Genomic DNA, 14363 nt, shown 5'->3' on the forward strand with positions numbered 1-14363 from the left:
CTCCATCTGTTTTTTTTGTTCGCATTTACTGTTTGCACGCATCTTACGATTTTCTAAAAAATATAGTTTCACATCAAACTTTTATTCAGGAAAAAAATAAAAAAAATATTATGAAGCTATACGTTATAAGAGTCTTAAAACGCGTGACAAAAGTAACTTAAAGAACCTACCAGAAGAGAGGGAGTATTATAATACAATTATTAAATCATGATTATTAACATGGATAAGAATATAAATTATAAAAAATGTATTTATTTTTTAAAAACAATTTATTTTATAAGACCAATATTAATATTTTTCATAACTGGAGGCGGATATTTATATTTTGATGCTTGTGATTAAGAAAATTAGAAGAACGGTCGTCCAAAATGGTTACTCCCTCCGTCCCGGTCAATAGTATACATTGGAGGACGGGGGCGCGGCACGGACTTTAATGCTTCAATATAATATAGTTCTGTAAATTATTTTTAAGATTTTCTTTTTTTGTATAAAAGTATAACATTTATACTTTTATACAAAAAAAGAAAATCTCAATAATAAGTTGTAGAACTATGTTTTATAAGAGCCTTAAAAAGCGTGTCGAGCCGTGAAAAAGAAACGTATACAATTAACTGGGACAGAGGGAGTAATAAATACGATGGGGTCCATCAAAATATATCACCGGTGACGTGTCACTATAACTGACCATGGAACCAGATCTTGCACCTCCATGATACAAATCGAAAGAGAAAGATGATCATAAATCACTCCACATGGCTTCATCTCAAACCATCCACATTTTCTCCACGTCATTCACTCTAACTAAATCTTCCTATTCCCTCAGTCTCACGTGACAGACGGCTGTCTCTAGATGATCAGCGAACCAATTTTTGAATATTTTTTATAATATGATTTTATAATGATAAACTTTTTTTAATTTTTTTAATATATAATATATAAAATACAGTTAAATTTTGATTAATTTGAACATTAAAAATTAGAACTGAATAAATAAAAAGAGACGAATGGACGAAGGGATTATGAGTTTAGGGTCATGTTCCAGAGAGAACCATTAGGGAAAAAACATTAGAATCATTACCTTATTTTTAATATTAGTTAGGATTCCGCAACAGAACTTCAAATTTAAAAAAATATTAATGAGGGTTCTGCTGCAGAACTTCAAACGAAAAAAAATATCTTATTTAGTATGTATTATATTTTAAAATTACTTTTGAACACACATAAAGATGCAAAAAAACATGTATTTAGATTTAGATTCTGAAAACTTATGAAAATATATTTAGATTTAGATCCTAAAAACTTATAAAAAATATAGAATTATGCAACAAAACCCTAGTGGTTCTATGATTTCTATTTTAAATACGTGTTCTCTCTTGATCGCGATGTTTTGAATTTACGGAAGATTGATATACTTGAAAGTCATATTCCGCCGTAGAAAATTATCAGTTTTGAAACTATCCATCTGTCATCACGTATGAGTAATAGCAGCATCAAGTGACGTGGAGTTGAATGATAGGCTGCCAGGTGTACTGACAACAACGAGACCAAGTACTTAATAAACTGCCAGGTGTCCTTGCAATAATGAAAATAAATGAACAACTGCCAGGTGTCCTTATAAACTTTCCGTTTTGGGGCGGAAACAGAAAGTGGACTAATCATGGGCTTTTTGGAGGTGGATTCGGATGCTTATGTCACTGTCTGCATGATTAAATAATGGACACGTGGAAGGCTGTTAGGGTTTGGACGGCTTGGGCTGTGCTTGGTTAGGTGATTTTGGTCGTCCGTTTTTGCCCATTCACACATGTCTTTTTTTCCTTAGAACTTGTCAACATTTGCTTCATTTTCTTGTGTTATGGCCCCTCACATTTTGCATATTTTAGATATTTTCCCTTTCAAAGTCCAAGCATAGAGTTGCCATCACACACATGAAAGAATATCCTTTCAATTAATGCAATGTTATATATTTTGATTTATTTATATTTCTTAACTTTTTAGGACTTAAAATACGTTATATTTTTTGTTAATAATTATAACTGTTATGATTTTCTAACGAGTCGGGTAAGATGATATAATTAATCACCGATTTTTAAAAACAGGACCGAGTACATGATAGTGTTTGAACCAGCAACCAACCTTCTGCTGAGATCTTGTGCATCTCTGGCTAGATATGCAGCATGTTAGTACGATCTCGGTGCAACTTTTCTTCAAATATTCAAGGTGGTCCTCATTTTTGAACTAATTCAAAAATAATCTTGAAAGCAACGACATTTCGATGATATCAACTTCCATAACCTTCACTTTTTCCTTTATCTTAAAAGTATACAAAGGTTTACTATAAACAACAACAATTATCATGTACAAATTAAAACGTATGAGTATTATGAGTATTAGTAATCAGGAATCAAAAATAATTGGTTGACCTGCCAGTTCAAGATTGTTCGATAAATCAGAAATTTTTAATCAACTCAGAGTGTAGTCAATAAAGCACTAATATATATTTTTATCGAGATTTTTTAGAACACCGCATAACCCACTGTACTGCTAAGATGACTGTCCATAATTTAAATAATAAACAGAACTTCAAATCTATACTGACAAATGCTCAAATGCAGTCGAACATAAATCCATTCTGCACAAGACATAGTACATGTCATATAGGAGTCCGATTCTCTATGACTCTGCAGTTAATTCCTCCATATCACTGTCTGAGACTAGATTTCCACATACATCCAGTGATACTATATGGCACAAATTTGTATCCAGGTGGTACAGTCAGAAATTAGAGGTTGTATTGGACAATGTTTTCGATATGCTATGCTGCACTCATTAAATATTTGGGCCGCAACCTGTTTTCTTCTGATTTTGTACCCTTAGTCCACCAGTAGGCACTTCATATGATGTGCAACTGTTGAGGACAGAGTAACATTACTCAGCGTTAAAGGCCAAAATCCTATATTGCATGCCCGTCAAGCAGTAATCAGTTCTAGCATGTGCAGGACTCATCCATGATAAGTGGGAAGGCGCAGCAACATTAAGTCAGCCTACCAATCCTTCAGCATCCTCAGGGACCGGTAGCAGGTATCGACTACCTTACTACTGTCAACAAATGAACAAATAGTCAACAAGAAAGGCTACAAGAATAATACAAAGAACGAAGAAAGGTAAGTGCTAAGCTTAACCAAGTCTGTCAATCAATGATCAACTACTGCTAACTAGCTTACATTGGAAAACACCTTGTAATTACTAATTAGAGACACACACTTGAAGAAGTTTTTCAATCATTACTTGAGAATTGATATTCCTTTGTCAAATACATTTTAGTAGGCGGAAAGCTTCACATTTTCAAGACAATTTCTCCTAGTGACTGTAAAAAGTTTGAAACTTAGAACTCCTAAATATAACTAAAAGTCCCTATGGTAAACAGAATCCTACCAGAATATATCTACCAAAATAAGACACCCGTTAGGAGTTGCGTTCGAGGTGGATCCCAACACAAACATAAGTATTATATCGCTATCAGTTAAGTCCAGTTTGAATGTATACCCACACAACTACTCTATCTCTAGTAATTTATCTTCCCATCCTTACCTGACCAAAGCAGTGCAATGCAAATGTGGTAGCTGCATGTACAGAGTTACTAAGAATTGAAAGCATGTGTCCTTTGTGATCTTTATTATCATATTTGTTATATTTATAAAGAATTTAGAAGTCAATCATTAGAATGAATTAGGATGCACTAGATAAAATTTTCACGAAACAGATACAAATTGCACAATATTTTACAGCCTAGTGAAACAAAAAAGACTAAAACTTGGTAGATAAAACTGACTTGTGTTCAGACTATAGAGAAATCAAATTACAGGAGTTTAAAGAAATTTCTATTTTGAATAGAAGTGTATTAATTCCTCTACTAAAAGGCTTGCACAAACGTAAAGGAGAGTAGAATTTAAACATCCAAGTTCGACTGAGCATTTCCTAAAGCCAAGGCAATCAACAAAAGTATAGTTAGAACAAAAAAAGGGGCATTCCGAGAATCGAACTCAGGACCTCTCGCACCCGAAGCGAGAATCATACCACTAGACCAAATGCCCACAGTTGTCAAATCAAAAGTTTAAACAGGGTAATGTCTTCTTGACCTTGCTCTGATTCTACTTATATTTAGTAATTAACATGTTTAGTGGTTATCAGCTAATGCGTAAAGGTTTCAAGGCAATTATTTTCAATAAAGAATTAAATAGAAGGCTACAACTAAAAATGAAGAATGAACTGAATATACTTTGAAGCTAATATAGTAAACAAACATTATAAAATGTAAAAAGTCATTTCTCCAAAGTATGCCATTCTTGTTTATTTATATCAATCTCCAATGGAAGAACAGCTTAAGTCATGAGAATAGGAAACATAAGTTAGCTCTAAGTAGCATAAAATCAAAATCATATTACTGCGTTTCCATAGGTAAGGTAGCTATCAAGAAAGAAAATAAACAAGAAACAAGGTACTCCAAACAAAAGAAGCTAAAACCGGATACCAGATCTATCTTCAAATAAAACAAGAAAAGACAGCACACATGAAAATTATAAGAAACTAAAACTTGAAACCAAAATTGCATCATCTTCTTGAGGGGCCTTGTATATTTTGATGGGAAAAAAAACTTAACTTTTAATTTGTTCTCTATACCACCTGGCCAGTAGGGGTCAGAAACAAAAATCTTCATATCAATCTTGAACTTAAGCTAGCCACAGAACTACTTGATATCAAATAAACGACTCGATCAAACGATGGCCTTGTTAAACAAATATCCAACTTCATCACAATCTTATTTAACTTTAAATAGATAAAAATCTAGGTAATTAAATTTTTCTTTGCCACAGGGACAGTATGTCAAAACTTTCAACAGAAACTTTCTGTTGCAGGATCATTCCTATTCCTATATACATGTATATAACTGTTCTATTATAATTTATATGTACACACTTTCCATTTTATTTTTGGCCTACAAATTGGATCTCACGCCAAATGCATTCATAGATATAGCCAGTAGCCATTATCAACTAAAAACATTAACAGAATTACAATTAACAAATGATGAATAAACATGGCATATATGTTTCAAGAATTTACCAAGTTACAAACGTATATGCATATATCCGCCTAAACTGAAGGCACCAATGAACATAATTATTTATATATATGGTAAAATGATAATAATAGAAAGAATCATATATAAATTGGTATTAAGAATAAAGAGTCCACTCAAGACCAATGCAGTTACTACAATGCATGGAAATAATTGGTAATTCAGAACCCGATATGTAAACATTAAGTTTACAAACTTGCAAGAGCCTGCCTAGATAAACTATCTTATTTGGTCTGCAACATTAATATTGAGCACTTTATCATGGCTTCATGTTCATAAGCTCTTAATACCAGAGGCAACTGCATAAGTAGTCAAAGGTTTGTCACGGACTGACAGAAGTAGTCAACGGTTTGTCACAGACTGACAGAAGTTGTTCAAACGACTGCAGATGTACTCACTCATATTAACACAATGACTTACTGTGATGATCACACTATTGAATCATATAATCTAAGCTCCCTAGTAGCAGTATAATTGGCGTAATTTTTATGATACTATTATTTCCAAAAAAAAAAAAAACTAGTTTTCTTGAGATTGAACATATGCAGAATTACCTTTGATCCTTCTGACTGAAAGGAAATCGAGTGATACTTGTAATGAGTTGTAAGTTGTAACCATTAATTATATAAGTAAAAGAATTTGTTAAGAGAAACTAAGTTGAATAGATTAAGTTTCACAAGTATAACAAAACTCTTTCAAGCACATAAAAAATCTAAGGAATCTAAGTTAATAGATCAGCTGTTAGGTATAATCCCTGGATTGAAGCCAATCATAAGCATTCAATGAACAACCCAAAAATCATACCTAAATCCGTCTAAATTACCTTTTCCAATCTCACTTTTCATGATGTGAATTGTTCACAAACACATCAATAAAGCCTACAAAATCATGGGGCAAACTGCTTTTGAGTATTCTTTAAGGATGAGTCTTCAACCCTTCAATTTCAACATATTGAACTGCTTCATTAATATTCACATAGGTCAACATTTTCATAGTTTAAACTTTAACGGTTTCATATCTTGCTGGTCAAAATAGTAACCATTATAATCATGGTGGATTTATCTACATTTATCTTAAATTCTAGAGATACCGGTCCGGCTAGTTTCGTTTATGAGAATGAATTATCTGTTTCTTTACAAGCATGATTATATCATGGATTCATCTCAGCCCCTTAAAGTTCATTACTACCTGTTAGGGATTTAAATACGAGATTCAACTTCTAATAGAAAGCACACACACAACAATAATTCTGACTGACAGAGGGTCTTTACAACCCCATAAGGTTCAGTACTACCATGGAAACTATCAAGTTCTATCACACATAATTCTGACTGACAGATGGGTCTTTACAGTCGGTATATGACCTCAAGGGACAACATTATGCAGCACGACACTGAAAACAAACCATCATATGAAACCTTAACAGCAATCACAGACAGAATTCAGGTTATTAACCGTCTTACTGACCTCAATTCTTTGCACAGATTGATTGAATATTCATCAACAGAAACTACAACATAAATGTCACACAAATTTTATCAGAATAATGTATATATCGAACACAAATCGTGTAATAAAACAAAAAAAATTCAATTCATTGATTCTAATAAGCTCCGTGCAACATTCTACTTATCCATAAACAGAACATAATCACCGAGATTGTAGAAAACAAAGCTTACGAATTACGAGAGCAACAGTGATGTCAAATTGCATAAAATTATGTAAACCTTCAACTAATATGACTCATGAGCTATAATTAACTTAAATTCAAACAGAAACAAGGATATATTAGACAATTAAAGCTTAGTTCACAAGTTAAGTTGAAACAATCAGTAATTATTTTGGAGCTAAGCTTATAAATTAGTATGTGTTCTTAACTCTTACTTACTAACCAGGAGCAAATTAAAAGGTAAACGTAAAGTAAATTCTATCTCTATCTCTATATATAAAATATCGAGTGAAACATCACCTCGGGATGCTTCTGCGTTATGAACCGGGAGCTGTACATACTTCAGCTCTGGTAACTTGATGAAGGTTATTCGAGGGAAAAGAGCATTTTTATTATTTCAGAGCAAAAGAAGAATGAAAATACAAAAATACCCCCTACATGCACAATAAAAGGTTTTTGAAAAAAATTAATGCATGGATACTTTGGTCTTTTAATTCTTGGTTGCTCTGCAAATAAAAAGTGAGCTCTAGAAATAACATTTCCTTATTTTTATATTTCAAATATAGGAGTGTTTAATTATGTATTTTTTAGTAATAATTGTCAAGAAAATATTTTATATTAGTTATTTAATAAAAATAATTAATTTATTTCATCTATATTTACTTCTAATTAGTATAAAAATATTAATGATATTAATATATAAACAATAAATTAAGAATAAAGTGCTATGATTTACCCTTAAATAAAAATTATTGATTTTTACAAAATCAATCCAGAAATACAACAGAAAATTTATATTTGTGTACATTCATAATTTATCTTAGACTTTTGTTATAATTTGTTTTTCCAAATAATTTATTTATCAAACAGCTGAATCATTAATTTTTAATTACGTCAAAATTAGTTGTCCTGTGAGTGTCAAAAATATTAACTTAATGAAATAAATGGTATAGAACACTGATCCCTTGTATTAGAAATATTCATTATCAAGAGCAAATTACGCTAATTTATTTTCTGTTTACTCTGAACATTCATTACAAACGGCCAAATCACACTAGTGGCACATTATTTTATTACAAATTTTGTATAGCACTACTCTTTTTATTGCTTATAATATCATCAATTGTAACGGAAAAAACTAAATAAAAAGATAGAATATATTTATACACTCGGCAACTTCAGGAAAATTTTAATTCTGCTTTTCACTGGAGATTGTTTAAGCACATGTAAGCTTCCTCATAAACATCCAGTTTAGTTCATCTGTTACGCTTCCTCAGTAACCTACCGCGAGCATTGGTATGTTCAACTTATATATTTTTCAAGTACTGTTTTAGAACAGAGCTTAAAACCTCCTTACAGGATTCAATTCAACTGATCACTAGGAAACATTCAAGCAGAAGAAGGTTGTCCTCGTACAGAATAATTTACACTTCCTGACTAGATACTCATAACATAAAATCCAAAACTGGTAGCCTCATTCTGTGACAGTTAGTCACAGACTTCTTTGCAAGACCTTCGAGCAACGCACAAATCCTAGATCCAGTCCAATAAACTAAGATTCTGCGCCAAACTGCAGATTCAAGATAATGGTTAATATAACAACATTAAAGACTCTAAAGAGGTTCTTCCGATAAACTAAGATTCTGCACATTCAAAATCATTGTTAATTTAATAACATTAGACTCAATAGAGGTTCATCACACGTCTTACCATTGGTATCAGCCCATTACAATGGTAAATGGACTTTGATGATCCAAGATATATATTGGTAGCAATTGTATATCTAGACAATTATTATTATAAAAGGTATGTCTTGGTCATAAGGTAAAGTGAAGGATTATTGGGTATCAACCCAATATGAATGGGATTCTGATCTGAATTGGAAATTTCAGAACTTGATTCTAACTGGAGTTGGATATTTCAGAATTAGATTCTGATTTAGCTAAGTTTGAGATGGATATATATACGTAGTCATATTATGTTTGTTATATGTGCTCAAGATGTAGATTTAGGTACTTGAGAACGGATGCTTGAGTAATGTTAGGCTTGAGGATCATAGTTTGATTTATTGTATCGATAATGGTTTCGATTAATAATACAAGTTGAGATGTGGATTTTCCTCGTCAAATATTTTTGTGTGTGCGCTTTGCATAAAAGTTGAATCTCATGTTTTATTCCTAACAACCATGTTCACTGTTGATAGTGAATCTCAACTTCTCAGGGGCCTATTAAAATACTACAAGTAATTCATTAATTGATGCTCTGCAGAAGTTTCTCATATTTCGGAGTGGATGGAGTAAGGACTATGGAGCCTAATCTGCGAAGTACATTTTTGCATAAATTGCTTGCTTTACCGATTTTCCATATTTAATCAACTCTTTTATCTTCACATGGCTTTTCAAAATTTATAAACAATTATTATACCTTTACGAGGGTCATAACCGTGTCCTAGTTTAATTTTAACTACTATGCGCTGCTTGGTTGGAGAGGATGGAATGGCATGGAAAAAATGTGAAAAAAAATTCAGGGGGAGATAAATGGTGTAAGAGGGCACAGTGAACACAAATGAGGGAGTGCAAATTTCTTTGAGAAATTTTGGAGGTAGTCTTTGCCTGCTAGGCAGGAGGATAGCAAGTTACAGATTCTGTCTGAAATGAGTTGAAAGGAGACTAGAACTTTTCTTCTCAAATAGTCAGATTGTTAGGAATATTATAATAATTTACCCACTACTACAAAATTCAGTTTTTTCTTCCAAATTTGATTTACCCCAACAAAACGGAACACTAGACATTAGTTGGAACAGTACCTATCATGCAACAACTTGTTTGTGAGCTTTATATGACAAAATCACGTTCCAGATTAAAGCAATGAAATTAGCTGCAAGGACCTGTAACATGACCCATAGTTAACATATATTACAGTACAATGAACTTTAAGGAAATCAATGCAAGATGTCATATAGCTGATAATTCCCACAATCAAATATTAGTTTCATACTTCCATGTCAATAAATGTTTGTAGAGTCTTCTTTTTCTATTGCTACCAGACTTCCCAACCTGTCACTTCTTAAATTCACACGTGGACGCATATATAGTGTGCCTCTCCAAATTAAGAAACTCAAATAAAATTTTATACTGCTTCAGAGTAGAAGATTATTCGAATTTCATGTAAATAAAAGTGTGATTAGTATAAAGAAACATTCAATGTACTTCATATTAGTTTAAAATGACAAATCTTGACTTTAGTAAGTTATGCTTTCAAATTAGGGTTATACACAATATTCATAAATTTAAAAGTAATATTAGATTGAAAAACGATAATTTATTACCAACTATTGTTGTGAGAGGAATGTAAATATAATTGAAATTTAATGTGGACAGCAGTACTTGCAATCTATTAGCAAATTTTTAATTTGTAAAAAATTACATGGTCCGTGATATCTAGATTGTTTAACAAATGAAGATGAAAAGCAAGAGGAAAACAAGAAAAATAGCACCATACCTGAAACTGCTGCGGAACAATTAGAAAGTTAAGAAACTGAAAAGGTATCCACAGTTTCCAGTTCGCAAGAACAGATGAGAACCAATCCTACAATTTAGTCATCAAAGTTAACATATGCTACAGGTAAAAGTTAAAACAATCTTTTATTAATTTTTTACACCATACACGCAGTGATAATTTTTTTGATTACTTGAAATGTTTTAATAAAGAGTGAACTAAAAGCAACACCTGTTGAAGCTTTTGCATCACTTGTGACGGCCTTCCTTCAAGTGTTAACAATGTAGATAGGAAAACTCCAACAAATGTCGGTGCAAAAATAAACTGTAGATAAAACATCAGGTCAAGTGGAAAACACATTAATATATTATACTTCAGAGAGGTACATGTTCAAACCAACAGGTTATTCCAGAATCAAATGCTGAATAATGCTAACCTGATCAATTACAAGGCGTAAGAAAGCACCAGATGCTCCAGGTGTAGTGACCAATTTACTCAGATATAAATACCTACACACACCCAAAAAGAATGTGGATTACTTGCAAGTAAATGTTCAAATACAGAACTAATAACATACACAGCGAAAGCAAATTATATGCTTCTCCTGGAAGATGGATGATCATATCATCCTCAGTTTCACACTTGTCATCCCTATGACCTATCTATATCCTAGGTGGTTGGGATCTGATAACAGAAATGAGTCCTATAGGCGTTGTATGGTTATAATTTTTTCCTTGGTGCAACATTCTGTGTAAAGTATAGTTAGTTATAGATATAGATGATGAGTGAACCGAAATTTCCACAGCATGTGAATTTGGGAATCAGAACACCAAAAATCATGGAATCAATAAACTTTTAATGAGTAAAATAACAATAACTTAACTTGGCATTAATTAATAAAAAATGCTATGAAGACCATTACCAGAAGTGCAACGTAGGACCCACCAAGGCCAGTCCCAAAAATGTAAATAGAAACATCCTCTTCAGATCTAGAGATGGCACTTTATCAATCAGAAGCTGCAGCACATAACTACTGATATCAGTGCAGTAGCAAAAAACTGCTAAGCTATCATAAACTATTCATAGTCAGATGGATGCAACTCCTAGAATCTTGGGGCAATTTATGGCAGAGTGGCAGCTGGCAACATCAATTAAACAGTTAAAGGAGAACTAATAACATTATGAAATAATGATTTCAAATTCCCATCATACTTTTATATAAAGTTTAACCATTACGGAAACAGCATTGCTGCCAAAGTTAGACTCAAGAAAAATGTATATGTATTGAAACTAATAACAGATCAATCGGATGGCTAAATTCAAGACCCTTAAAGTTTGCCGCCCCCAGTTAATTTTAATACAAACCATTTGTTTTAAATATAGAATAATAATTCTCCAATTGTTGAAGAGGATAGGTGAGAGAGGCCAGAAAAGGGAAGTCAGGATGTGACATTCGGATGACATGATCGGACTTTAGAGATTTCTGAACTTGACAAGTCACAAGGCACATTTCAGAATGGATCAACGTCAAGAGATTCAGTTTTATCTTGAAAAGCCTGTCTACTACCACAAAACAGAGAAATTTCAGAAGTCATTTCGATGCTAAAATAGTATTAATCATCTCGTGTTTCATTTAAGACTTTAAAAACATATAAAAGAGCCTTAAGACTGTAGTAACTAGGAGCTTCTTTCCACAGATTAGGCAATCCTCAAAATGTTAAATTTTGGCTGCATTCTCCCCATCTCAGTTAATCACTCGAGAAGGTTGGACTTTCTTGCATGATTTTCCTCGACAGCAGGCATCATCTTGGTCTCTCAAAAACATAAACCAAAAAGGTTCGAATGAGATCAGAATAATTAAGTAAGCTAGTCTTTCTCCGAGACATACTGCTCAATGCTCATAAGATGCGATAATAACCCTAAAGAAGATATCTCGTAGGCTTTCTTCATAATCCAGTGATAATGTATCAAACTGTATCACATTTTTAGGACCTTTCCTTTGTACTCCCTCTGTCCCATTCAATTGTATACATTACTTATTGGCATGCTTTCTAAGGCTTCTTTAAAGTATAGTTCCGTAATATTTTTTTAATTTTTTTTCTGAATAAAAGTTTGATGTTTAAACTTCTATCCAAAAAATAATAATTTTAATTTTTTTTAATAGAACTATACTTTATAGGAGCCTTGAAATGCGTGCAAACAGTGAACGTATACTGCCCACCGGGACGGAGGGTGTTTTTTTAATGCCCAAGTACTATGTTATTGCGGAGGAGCCAACAAAAGAGCATATGGTCATTGAAATAATATATAGTATAAACACAGATTAATAAAAATTTAAACAAATGCATTAGAACAAAACCAGTAAGAAAGACATGAAAAAACCAAAATACTCAAGTAATACTCTACAACTAAATAAAAAAAAAGATAAGGCCTTTGGCCTTGTACATGCATTTATAAACTCCTCTGAGAGGCACATTGTCACATTATCTTAATTTTTTAGTATCTAGTCATATCATCGTAAAAGATCGGTGACAACTGCTAGCTTCAACAGTCTAGGATCATAGATTTTCTAGTAAAACAATCAAAAGGACTACCTGGTTTTTAAAATCTACCCATCGGGCAACAGTGGTGCCAAAAATAGTAAATAATGTAAATATGGATGGAACCAAAGCATAGACAATAATGCAGAAACTATGACTTCATTTGACTGCAAACTTACTGGTATGGTTCTTTGGGAAGAAATGGACTAAAAAGTTACAAATCCTATATAAATATCACCCTTTTTGAGGAACATTGAACATATAAGAAGATTGTGAAGATTTACTCTAGGCCATGCATGATTTGAATTAACTTCTATATAAATAGTTGAGGACCACTAAGGTCTACCTGACAGATTAAATCTCCAACTAAATTCAGCAATGCAGATGTAACGGCTTTTGTCAACACAGGATGATTCTCCAACAGAGCCAAATACCTGTAATAATACACAAAAACGGTAGTAACTTATTTTCTTGATGAGATAGATAGAGACAGCCGACAAGTGCAGCAAAGCCATTACAATTAGCAATACAAAATTACAGTCTTTAAACCAATGTCATTCTTGTTTACTTTGAATAATCTGAGCCGAATTCTGTATTATAACTAAATAAAGAGCCTTGACAGAATATGTATTCTGGAGGACTACTGAACTAGAAAATATGGTAAACGCGCAAGAAGAAATACACCCCTTCAATATTTTGTCTTATTTTAAAGGATATCATCAAACAATCAGTAAAATATATTTTTTTAATATCCACATCTTCGCAAGTCTCCCATGAGTAAATTCCAACAATCTACACACATTCTAAAAACAAAATTACTAAGTAATGTGCAACAAATTACCATGAAATAAGTGACCACTTCTTCTCACCATCACCACCACCACTATCGCCACCGCCGCCAGAGCTACCACCACTAAACCCACCAGTACCTCCCCCATTACCAGCAGAAACCTTAATCCAATCACAACCCATTTGTCTAAACCCGATTTTAGACCGACCCAAAAGACTCAAACCACATGGGGTTTGATGATTAGATAAAGAACTGCTCCTAAAAGCAGAAACTTGAAATGGGTAAGCTGAAATCCGGGTCTGAGAACCAATATGTGAGATGGATTTGGGTGAGATTCCCGAAAATCGATATAAGTCAGGTGATTGACATGTCAAAATTACTGGGCTTAACGCCATATTTGTATAGTGTGTGTAAATTTTAGAGAAATTGGGGGTTTATCAGAGGTTTTTCAAGAACATAACGAAACAAAGTTACAACTTACAAGGGTGTGTTTGGACTTTGGAGTAGTGCGGAAAGAAACAATAATGAACTTATCTAAAAACGCATTTTTCATGCAAGTAAGTGTTTTTGCATTAAAAAGGGTTTTTAGAAATCTGAATTTATACTGTTATTTATAAGTAGGCCATCGTAAAATAATTTATTGACGTATTTAAAGAAAAATTTAAAAAGCACAAGCATGATGTGAAATTTATAATTTATAATTAATGACCTAATCTTGCCGTAAGCAAT

General features: G+C 32.7%; 1 protein-coding gene, 1 long non-coding RNA gene and 1 other non-coding gene across 3 annotated transcripts; all 3 read right to left on the minus strand.

Moving 5' to 3' along the window:
* Positions 1–2473: 2473 nt before the first annotated feature.
* On the minus strand, positions 2474–7201 carry LOC108216701 (uncharacterized). The gene is made up of 2 exons (XR_001806127.2): positions 7107–7201; positions 2474–3093 (listed from the first exon to the last, which is right to left on the minus strand). It is a non-coding gene; the product is annotated as an uncharacterized LOC108216701 (long non-coding RNA).
* On the minus strand, positions 4020–4091 carry TRNAP-CGG (transfer RNA proline (anticodon CGG)). Its single transcript has one exon. It is a non-coding gene; the product is annotated as a tRNA-Pro (tRNA).
* Positions 7202–8099: 898 nt separating the features above from the next.
* Positions 8100–14188, minus strand: LOC108218566 (protein sym-1). Its single transcript, XM_017391559.2, has 8 exons — positions 13686–14188; positions 13191–13278; positions 11227–11321; positions 10741–10813; positions 10536–10628; positions 10308–10394; positions 9613–9693; positions 8100–8376 (listed from the first exon to the last, which is right to left on the minus strand). Exons 1-7 carry the CDS (start codon positions 14027–14029, stop codon positions 9616–9618), a joined length of 858 nt encoding a protein of 285 aa, XP_017247048.1. The 5' UTR covers positions 14030–14188; the 3' UTR covers positions 8100–8376; positions 9613–9615.
* Between the last annotated feature and the right edge of the window lie 175 nt (positions 14189–14363).

This window comes from Daucus carota, chromosome 4 (genome assembly GCF_001625215.2).
Source record: "Daucus carota subsp. sativus chromosome 4, DH1 v3.0, whole genome shotgun sequence".
NCBI classification, from domain to species: domain Eukaryota; kingdom Viridiplantae; phylum Streptophyta; class Magnoliopsida; order Apiales; family Apiaceae; genus Daucus; species Daucus carota.